The sequence below is a fragment of the Mastomys coucha genome, unplaced genomic scaffold (assembly GCF_008632895.1).
Source record: "Mastomys coucha isolate ucsf_1 unplaced genomic scaffold, UCSF_Mcou_1 pScaffold12, whole genome shotgun sequence".
Classification (NCBI taxonomy): domain Eukaryota; kingdom Metazoa; phylum Chordata; class Mammalia; order Rodentia; family Muridae; genus Mastomys; species Mastomys coucha.
In genome coordinates, this window is record NW_022196894.1 from 92,505,529 (window position 1) to 92,516,663 (window position 11,135).

Here is an 11,135-nt window from a genome sequence, read left to right on the forward strand (position 1 = left end):
GAGTGGCTCTCGACTCAGTGACCTCTCCAGTGTGCCGATTTCTGAGCTTTCATTTCCTGCTTGTACAATGGTGAGTTGATCAATGTGGAGAAATGCATAACCACAGTGTCTCCCTAAACTGTCCAAAGTAGTTTGATTTTACTGCTTTCTGAAAATAGGAATGGGTTAGTCTTAATGGTTCTATGTTGTTTTAAACATTCGAATGTAAATGGATCAGTGTTTCTACAGTCAGGCATGAGAACAGGTCTAAGATACACTGTGATCTCGTGTTTCTTGTCACTTTCATGTACCATAGTGTCTGTCTTCTTTCTTTTCTTGATGCAAGGTGGGTGTGCGTGTGCGTGTGCGTGTGCGTGTGTGTGTGTGACAGACAGAGAGACAATGAACTACATGTAGTCTGGAATGTAAAAAAGCAGTCTGAGTAACAGATGTGTGTAGTTGAAGCTGCAGTTCCTATCAGCATCTGCAATTAAACTTCTGGATACTTGGTGGCATACGTCTTAAGTCTGTTGCCTCATCAGATACAAAGCAAACAATGCTACATCTAAGACATGCAGAACTCTATTGGACTTTTTATAATTTCGTAAATGTTCAAAAATTTTTAATGCTCAAAATTCTGAGACCTCTCAATGTACCAGGAACTTGTGTAAAAAATGTATCCTTGGAAACTGAATTTTGTGCCTCATATCTCCCTCATTTGTTCACTGAGTATTTGATAGTGATTAAGATTAAATGTGTGCTGGGCTCTCAGAGTGCTGCCTGCGGGCTTGGACCTCAAGACCACAGTCACAAAGAAAACACGCTGATGTTTCTCCCAACCACTAGTGGGAATGCTCTAGTCACATAAGTCCTCCTGTAGGGTAGGAAAGGGATGAGAGGGCTTGGGGAGGAGTCTAATGTTGCAGTGAACAAAGTACATGCTGAGAGCTAGAAGTAAGAGGCACACAGTCTGTCCTTTGGGAACTACATGCTGAGAGCTAGAAGTAAGAGGCACACTGTCTGTCCTTTGGGAACTACATGCTGAGAGCTAGAAGTAAAAGGCACACAGTCTGTCCTTTGGGAAGGGCATGAGGAACACTTTAGGTCATTAGGCAGGCTGTGCTTTAAGTTTCTAGTCAGAGGTTGTGATCAGATCAATGCTTAGCAAAAATGAACTAGAGGGAGGAGTGGAAGGGAGGACAAGGCTGGGTGACTTCTCCTTGGCCCACGACCCCTCGGTAGTGTGTGGAGGAGGGGAGACTGTAGTTGGGAGCAGTACAGAAGGAAGACCTGTGCTGCTTATGAGGCTGGAGCAGTGAGGCTGCATGAGAAGTCTGGGTCATGGGGGGGATGAGAGACTGCTGTTGAGCCTGGTTGGTTGGCTGTTTGTTTGGATTTTGTTTGTTTGTTTGGGGATTTTTTGTTTATTTTATCTTTTATTTTATTGTATATATAGCATTCTATCTGCATGTATGCCTGTAGGCCAGAAGAGGGCACCAGATGTCATTATAGATGGTTGCTCAGGTCCTCTGGAAGAGCAGCCAGTGCTCTTATCCTCTGAGCCATTTCTCCAGCCCACTGAGCCTGGTTTTGAGCACATTAAATTTGGTTTTCCCAGATCACACAAATGGATGTGCAGATAAGAAGTCTAGTCTAAGCCGGGCAGTGGTGGCGCACGCCTTTAATCCCAGCACTTGGGAGGCAGAGGCAGGCGGATTTTTGAGTTCGAGGCCAGCCTGGTCTACAGAGTGAGTTCCAGGACAGCCAGGGCTACACAGAGAAACCCTGTCTCGAAAAAACCAAAAAAAAAAAAAAGAAGAAGAAGAAGAAGTCTAGTCTAGAAAGTAAGAGGTGGCCTGAGGAGAGAGGAGTCTAGGGTTGAGATCTGGTCCTCCTCCAGTAGATAGAAGGTAAGAACTACAGAGGCCTGCAGACACTGTACTTCTGTGGGAGGATGTGGCCCTCACTGCTGGGTCTCGCTCTGTTTTAGATGGTTGGAGACAGCTTTGGGTATGTTAGGGCAGGTCATTCTCATCAGCTACCAGGGCAGAGGTGTGGCTGGGTAGAGTAGAGAGAGATGTCAAGTAGGCACTTTACTAATTTTAAAGAGAAAAATGACAGTTGTTTACAAGTCACACATCTGTATGTGTTTTAATGAGAATTTATGATTACTGATTCTTTAAAAACTACTCGCTGTATTCAAGTTTGTTGAATGAGCACTACACTGTGGGCATTCGTACTCTGAGTTTGTTTTCCTCCCTGTCACTAAGTGTGACCTAGTTGTTGTGGACTTTACTTCACAGATCAATCCTCAGTTACTCTCTGAGTCTTCAGGCCACGAGGATCACGGACTGTTGGCTTGTGTAGACAGCATGACTGGAGCAGTCCTCAACGATCCTCACGTGGAGCCTGCTAGTGGCTGCCCAGAGGAGGTTCCGCAACTGTCTCTGGGATCACCCACCCATCAGCCAGAAGTTACTCAGCAGCTTGAGCTCAAGAGGGCTAGCCAGCTGTCTCCATCAGAACAGAGCCCTGAGGCTGACGAGAAACTCTCTGGACAGGCTACTCGGTCAAGCCAGTCTCCAAAAAAGCCTTCCAACAGTATTATTGAACACCTGTCAGTGATATTCCCATGTTATGCCAGGTATAATTGTGACTATTAAATATTGCATTAATTATTTCTTTGGGGTTTGTTGCTACTGTCCTGTGGAGACAGGGTTTCATCACTGTGTATCTCTGGCTGACTTGGAATTCACTGTGTAGACTAATCTGATTGTGGACAGAGATCCACCTGCCTCTCCTGACTGCTTCCATGAAAGGTGTGTGCTACCATGCCTGGCCATTGAACTGTTTTCTTGGTCAGATAAAACCATGGTCAATTACAGACTACTGTGAAAAGAACTATATTATTTTGCTGAAAAAAACAAGCACTTCGTTTCTTGCCTCTTGGGACCATAGTAGTGTGGTGCTAGGCATTAACCCAGGGCTTTCTGCATTTTAGACAAGAAGTCTGACTTGTTAGAAGTATGAGGTGAAAAAACTAGATTGAATTCAATATTAAGATGTATGCACGTATCACTTGTGTGAGTCCCAGGAAGAACTCCTCATTGCTCAATCAACAAGAGTTGTTTATCAAGCTGAGTATGGCTTCTCATACTTGGTGTGGCTCTGCTTCCTAATCAGGGCCAGTGTCTAGGCAGAGCTAGAGAAGCAGAAGTAAGGATGTGTGGAAAGACCGCTAAAAAGACTGGGCTGTACAGAACAGCCCTTTACCTGCATTGTATTTTCTTTCTCAGTGTTAATGACCGGCTTGAGATTGAAATTTAGGAACAAAGTAGTCATTAAAAATGTCTGGGGCACCTGGGGAGATGACTCAGTTCAGTAAAGTACTTAGGCAAGCATAAGGACCACAGCTCAGGTCCCTTTCACCCTCATAAAAAGGCAACAAAGGTGGCTAACCTTAGTAATCATAGCACAGCAGAGGCAAAGTAGACAGGCAGACCCCCTGGGCTCACTGGATATCTAGTTTATCCTTTCTAAAAAATAAACAGGAGAATGATAGAGAAGGACATCCACAGTTGACCTCTGGCCTCATGTATGTGCACACACAGACTCATTGTTGGTCGCTGCTGTTGGCTGGCCTGACATTCAGCAGCAGCTGTAGCCAGGTCAGTGATACTGAAGGTCAGGTGTTGTTGTCTATGCCTTTAATCATAGCACTTGGGAGACAGAGGCAGATCTCTCTGAGGTTGAGTCCATCCTGGTCTACACAGTGACTTCCAGGCCAGCCAGGGTTACACAATGAGACCCTGTTGCAAAAACAGAAAATGTAATATTGAAATATTTTAAAGATTTGTTTGTTGATTTTATGTGTATGAGTACACAGTCTCACTCTTCAGACACACCAGCAGAGAGCATCAAATCCCATTACAGATAGTTATGAGCCACCATGTGGTTGCTCAATGCTCTTAACTGCTGAGCCAGCTCTCCAGCCTGTTTCATTTTTTTAGTTGCATGTGTCTGGTATGATATACACATGAGTGTATGTGCCCATGGAAACCAAAAGTGTGTACTAGATACCAAGAGCTAGAGTTACTGATGTTTGTGGGCCTCTGAATGATTGCTGGGAACTGTATGTGGGCCCTCCATAAGTGCAATACGCCCTCTTAACTGCAGAACCACTTCTTTAGTAAAATACTGAAATTTTGTTACCCACATGAGAAGAGTTATCCTACCTTAAAACAGTGCGCTCTCTGTACAGTCACCAGTCATCTGTGGTCCACAGGTTAGCTTCTGATAATACTGATAATACATGTTGATACTGATACTGAGTGAAAATTATTATTTATCATTCACTTTTCCCTTTCAGCACTGAGCTTGCTGGTTTTATTAAAAAAGTTAGAAACAAAAGCAAGAACTCATTTTCGGGATTAAGTATTGAGGAGATTGCTGAGAAAGTGACAGAACACATTCTCGATGAACAAAAGAAGAAAAAGGTAAGATGTTCATTTTCATGCTTATTTGTAAAATGTGAGAATAAAAAGCTTCAAACCAAACCACAATGTAGAGAAGAGCTGACTGGAGATGGTGGCCAGACTCAGTAACTCACTTCATCTCCCCTTTCCCACCTCGTCACCTCGTAGCCAAATCCAGGAAAAGACAAGAAGACATCTGAGGCTCATTCTGCTGCCTCTCTGGCCACGTCCTCCCAGAGTCCACCCTTGGCAGCTGCTGGCCCATCAGCTAAAACCAGAGGCCAGAAAAAAGATGATGTCCCTGTGAGTATCATCTCTGTGAGTGTGTCGCTCGCTCTCCTCTTTGATGGGACAGGAAGGGAGCACAGTTTTTAATTCATTAGTTAGCTATTCTCACTTTGAAGCTTGTTTTATTTGAGACTAGAATTAGGAACCAGCTTTTGCTGTGTTTGAACATACATCCATATCTGGTACCCAGGGCAAAGACCCTGCATATAAGTGACAGCCCTGACTGTCCCAGCTTTGTACTGTTCCTACATCTCTGCAAATGGCCAAGTGTGTTGATTTTGTAAATCACATGGGAAAACAAGTTTTGGATAATTTTATGCTATATAAGCAAGGACTTTGGACTTAAAAGTGGCTTTCGTAACTCAGCACTATAGTGAGCCTGGGCAGCTGTGGAGCAGCCCTGCCTTGAGGCAGCTCTGTCTCCTCCCTGGAGTGCCTGGAAGGAGATATGGCCTTTTTGACATCGCTGTCTAAGTCTTGTTTTCTTTTAAGAAAATTAATGTTTTTTGTTTATATAGCACATGTGTTAAATTGTTATTGTAGCTATATATAAATTTGCACAGTTCTACAATTGTTCATATCTTATAGTAAAATATCCAAGGCATGAATGTTTGTGAGCCTGTTTGTGTTCACCTATGTGAAGCTGTGAATGTAATACTTAGCAGACAGCAAGGAGTCCCTAGTTCTTAGCATACTGAGTGGCTAATGCTGGAGACCTACTAAGGATATTAGGCAGTAGGAGGGCACCCTTCCACTTAGATTGCATTTGGTGTAGGTGATACTTTGCCCTGCTTCTGCAGTTGTGCAGGAGTGAGGTTCGTGTTCAAGTTGCAGGCCATACAGCAGTCTGTCGGGGCAGAAGATGGTACAGAGCTCTAGGCATGATGTTGCCTAGAGCTAGCTAGTACTGAGTGTTTGTGAACTGGTCTTTATTCCTCTAGTGCTTTGGATTTTCTTTTTTGTTTGGTTTTGGTTTGTTTTCTTGGGTGGTTTTGTTTGGTTTGGCTTTTGGTTTTGGGGTTTTTTTCTACTGCTCTGCGGAGCTTTTTCTGCGGAGCTTTTCCATTCCTCCCCAAAGGGTCATATCTCCACTTACCCAGTGATAAAAATGGGGGTGGGGGTACTACAAGATCAGGCCCTGACTTCACTGGAGCTTAAGTGAGCATCTTCAGTGACCCTCCACCCAGATGGGATTCTCCAACATTTGTATTTTTGAAGGAGGATGTTTCACCACTCCCACCCCCCTCCCCAAGAAGTAGAGCAGGCTCATCCTCAGCGTCAGCTTGATGAGATGGTGGATCATCAGGGAGACAGGCCTCTGGGCATGCTGAGGGGATAATCTGGATGAGGTTACCCAGGGTAAAAAGACCCCGGGCTGGAGTCCTAGACTATGGGGAAGAGTGTGCGTATGCACATGAAGGAGCAAGTGCACACTCATATATCTGTGCAGAGGCCAAGGTCCTGCTCTGTCATGCTCACTGTATTCTCTTCAGACAAGAGTCTCACTGAACCTGGTGCTGTTTTTCAGTGAGGTTGATGGTGGGCAAGCCCCAATGGCCTCTTGTCTCTCCCTTGCATGTGGTAGCCCTGAGATTATAGATGTGTGCAGCTATGCCCACCTTTTAATGCAAGTCCTGGGGATCCAACCTCAGGTCCTCATGCCCATGCAACAAGCACTCCTACCTACTGAAACAGGCTACAGTAGAAGATGCAAACTCTAAGGGCATTGTGTAAACTAAAGCTGGATGTGACAGTGTACACATGTAATCCTATCTACTCAGGGGGCTGACACAGGAGGATTACAATTTTCAGGCAGCCTGGACTGAAGAGCTACCTGTAACCAGAATTACCACATTGTTACTTACTTTACTAAACATGATCAAATGTATGGGTTAGTCTTGGCAAAACTGATTATTTCAGGGCCTGGAGGGGTGGCTTAGTGGTTAAAAGCACATAGTGATGTTGCAGAAGATCTGACTTGTTCCCAGCACCTGCATCAGGTGATTGACTTGGCTACCTGTAACTCCAGTTCCAGGGGATCCAATGCACACCATAGGTAAAAACAAGTAGTGTTTTATTGGGTTTTTTTGTTTGTTTGTTTTGGGTTTTTTTTGTTTTTTTGTTTTGTTTTTTTGTTTTTTTTTTAAGATAAGCACATTCGTCTTAATTCTTATATCCTTGGTGTGGGTGGGTGAAAGGAATTTCAGATTTGTTTACATTTAGAACAGCGTCTCTTTCTACACTGGGAGTCAAGTTAACTGTAAGATTTTCCAGGTCAACTGCTCTGAGCTCTTCAGACCATACTCCACATCTTAGGGTTCACGCCTCCATGTCTTCCCTGACCCTGAATTCTGCACAGCAGTAGAACAGAGCAAAACCCTCACTTTAGCTTCTGCCCCATATCTGCCTGGGCCCTGTAAACACCCCAGGAAAGAGCAGAGCTCCACTCGCAGGTGGTTCTGGGTCAGTTTAGGGCCATAGTTCTTATTTGTTGCTAAAGTCCTATATAAACAAGGCTCTTGATTCTGAAATGCTCGAAACTATGATGAAAAGTAGAACTTGGTGTCCATTGTAGGGCAAGTGCTGTGAGCCATAAGCCTTGCCTACAGAGACCTGTTGGTGTCCATGTGCAGTGCAAGTGCTGTGAGCCATAAGCCTTGCCTACAGAGACCTGTTGGTGTCCATGTGCAGTGCTGCATAAATCTTCTTATTGCGTTTCCTAGGTGAGCCACAAGTACACTCTGTTCTGATTTGTACTAATAATTCATGCTTAGAGAAACCTCAGAAACCTAACCCTGTCTTAGCCAGGGGCAACCCTGTTTACATGTTATATAGCAGAATCATTTCTAGGGACACCTGTAGATATCTAGTCTCATCAATTATTTTTAAAAATTAATTACATAGTAAATACTGCCACCATCTGTATTTATCCAGTGGTCTTTTTTTTTTTTTAATTGTTAAAAAAACCCAAAAAAATGTAAATATTTATTTATTTATTATATATAAGTACACTATAGCTGTCTTCAGACACCCCAGAAGAGGGCGTCAGATCTCATTATAGATGGTTGTGAGCCACCATGTGGTTGCTGGGATTTGAAAGTGGGACCTTTGGAAGAACAGTCAGTGCTCTTAACCACTGAGCCATCTCTCCAGCCCACCCAGTGGTCTGTTAAGACCTCCTTTCTGTGTCACCATTTGTCAACTTCGGATATTACAACTGACCATAAGAGAGTGTCTCAGTTAGGGTTTCATTGCTGTGGAGAGACAGCGTGGCCAAGGCAGCACTGAATTGGAGCTGGCTTACAATTTCAGAGTTTCAGTCCATTTTCATTGTGGCGAGAAGTGTGGTAGTGTATGGGTAGGCCTAGTGCTAGAGGAGCTGAAGGCATACAGGAGAAGATTCACATTCCACATTGGGCAGAGCCTGATCATAGGAGCCTCAAAGTCCACCCCACAATGACACACTTTCTCCAACAAGGCCACACCGCTTCATAGTGCCACTCCCTAGGCCAAGCACATTTAAACCGCCACAGATAGTATGTTGTATGTGGATGTGTTATATTTCAAGCCTCGGACTGATTTGTAGCACTAACGTATTTTTACTGCCACATTTTCAGTATGGGATGGGAATGGTTATTACAGTATTTTTCGGGCCAGGCAATGGTGGCACACGCCTTTAACCCCAGCACTTGGGAGGCAGAGGCAGGCGGATTTCTGAGTTCTATACAGGGAAAAAAGACAGAAACGATTCCAAGAAAATTAGAACTTTATATTTTGTTTTGAGTAGGATCATGTTTTGGAACATAATCTCTGTGTTCTCTGTGTAGTCCTGGAGTTTACTAGATTAAGCTGGCCTCAGACTCTGAGAGATCCTCCTTATTTGTTATTTTTCTGCTTTTTTTCTTAGATTTTTCTTTTTTTCTTTGTTTTTTTTTGTTTGTTTGTTTGTTTGTTTGTTTGTTTTTTGGTTTTTCGAGACAGGGTTTCTCTGTGTAGCCCTGGCTGTCCTGGATCTCACTCTGTAGACCAGGCTGGCCTCAAACTCAGAAATCCAGCTGCCTCTGCCTCCCAAGTGCTGGGATTAAAGGCGTGCGCCACCACTGCCTGGCTCTAGAAACTATTTTAAAACAAGCTATTTTTGACTCTGTTCAAGCACAAAGGAAAAACAGTGTGCCACCCTTTGTAGCAGAATCCTTTTTAGGCCACTTTTGGCCGCGTATTAAGTCGTGAGATCTCATGTCATAAAACGTTAACTTATTATTTAAACATGTTTGTTTCCACAGGCACCAGATGGAAATTCCTGTGAGATATGCCATGAAATATTCAAGTCAAAAAACATGCGTGTGCTAAAATGTGGTCACAAGTTTCACAAAGGGGTAAGAATTATCTTTGACTGCCTTTATAGCAAGCATTTTGAAAATAAAACTGGAATTTTTTTCTAGGAGTCTGTATTTGTGTTTCCAAAAACATTTTTAGTTTGTAAATCTCCACATGAAATATTCATATGACTGTAAAAAATAGGTGTTTTGTTTGGGCAGTGGGTAAGGTGTAGTAATCTAGGCTCAACCCAGAGAACACAGATTGACAATAGGTCGATGGAATAACATCAGGTTTACTGATCCATGGGGGTGGAGAGGGTGGCAGGGTGTCAACCTCGAACTCAGAAAGCACACATCTTTTATGCTTGACAGAGGGCAGATTTCTGCAACAGGGCTAGCTGGCTTACTCTGGTTGGTGGAACACAGGACTAAGGATCTCATCAGGCATTGGTTGGCTTGCTCAGGGGGCTGTTCTTGGCTTAGTCAGCCAACTTCCCTATCCAGCTCTGCACCTGGCCTTGAAAAGTCTCTGGGAAGGGGCTGAGTTACTAGGTGGTAGGGGGATTGTCGTCAGCAAGGTCAGGGTGACAGTGGTCTTTTTCTAAATTCACCACAGGGAGGGGTTGGGGAGTTCTTCCAAGAATTGCTAGCCTTGTTTTCGTGGACCTTAACGTCATCGCGACCACCAGTTATTTTTGTTTTGGCTTTCCTTAGCTTAGTCAGAATGGCCTGGTCATTCTATGTCAACATTCTGACCAGCAGAACTTTGTTTTTACAGCATGCCCTTGGCTATCTCTGAAACACAACTTCTTAGTGCTGAAGCTGCTGCTTACAGGAGCTGGAATATGGCTCTCTTATTTTACTATGAAACTTTATTTCTACTTCTCCAGAACTCTGTTTTTCACTTTATTACTTCAAGGGTTCTTGGGCCAGGGATGTCTGTAGCTCTGTAGATGACTGCCTATCATGCCATGGGCAGAGAATTACAGTTGACTGCATAGCTATGTTGGCTCTGAAACTCGAAGAATTAATTCCTTGAAAGGCGGTTTGGTTTCTTATATGACTAAGTAAATAAATTGTGCCTAGTGTCTCCTCGATGTAGTGTATGAGGCTCAGTTCACGTGCTGAAGGCAGCCTCTGCCTAGACATTGGGTTCATGTCCTTCCAGGACTAATTGCCTCCCTATTCTGGCACTACTGGGTTAGGACAGATCAGGTCAAACATAGAGTACTCACCAGATGGAACTGAAAAGCTTGCAGAGCCTCCTTCAGATATGGTACCAATGCTTGGACCGTCTGGTTTTCTATGCTGGCCCAACCATGTGGCACACAGGCTGGTGAGGAGCAACATTGAGTGATTTTTTTGTGGCCACAAAACTGACAGCTTGTACAAATCAGTGAAGGAAGCTAGAAGAGCTTAGAGTGAGGCCAGGGTATAAGGGAGGACAAGGCCCTTCATGAGATCATGAATCTAGTTCTAGATACTGCCCTGAGCAGATATTGATGTCTTTCGTATTGGCATCACCAGGCTTGAGGTAACATGAGCTGTATCCCTGCCAGAGTCCAGTGGTTTGAGAGCCAAGGCCCATGTGGTCCTGAGGGCACCAGCTGACTTTGCTTTTTCGTTTTCAGTGCTTTAAGCAGTGGTTGAAAGGGCAGAGCACGTGCCCCACCTGTGGCAGCAGTGACCTGCTGTCAGAAGAGTAACCTGTTGTGCCATCGTCACAGACCCATCCCTTGAGAAGATGGGAACCTCCTTCCTGGTGTTGTAGGTAGTCACTCCTCACTAATGCACCGTGCACTTCATGAGTTAACAACAGTGTCCTGTTACCAGTGTAAAACAGCAAACATGGGAAGCTCTCACATTGTGCTCACAAAGCTAACAAACGGAAATCTGGAATGCAGTCTGTCCCAAGTTCCAGGCAAGTGACAGCCATGTGTGTCTGCAGTGCTCTGTCACCATGGTCCTGCGTTGTTGGGGCTGCAGCAGGGATACTCTGAGATGAGTAGCTTCTTTGGAAAGAACTGTTGAGCTCCTCAAAGCAGTACTCAGACTGTAAAGGTTCTTAGCTTCC

At 44.2% G+C, this 11,135-nt stretch overlaps 1 protein-coding gene across 1 annotated transcript in view; it reads left to right on the top strand.

Annotated features, from left to right (window-relative positions):
- Ttc3 (tetratricopeptide repeat domain 3) overlaps positions 1 to 11,129 on the top strand; it is a 108,703-nt gene extending 97,574 nt beyond the window's left edge. The window contains exons 42-47 of the mRNA XM_031360615.1: positions 4 to 70; positions 2,283 to 2,623; positions 4,349 to 4,475; positions 4,623 to 4,757; positions 9,026 to 9,118; positions 10,693 to 11,129. Coding sequence (XP_031216475.1) covers positions 4 to 70; positions 2,283 to 2,623; positions 4,349 to 4,475; positions 4,623 to 4,757; positions 9,026 to 9,118; positions 10,693 to 10,767 — 838 coding nt within the window. The 3' untranslated portion in view covers positions 10,768 to 11,129. The remainder of the gene's footprint in view (positions 1 to 3; positions 71 to 2,282; positions 2,624 to 4,348; positions 4,476 to 4,622; positions 4,758 to 9,025; positions 9,119 to 10,692) is intronic.
- Positions 11,130 to 11,135: the final 6 nt, after the last annotated feature.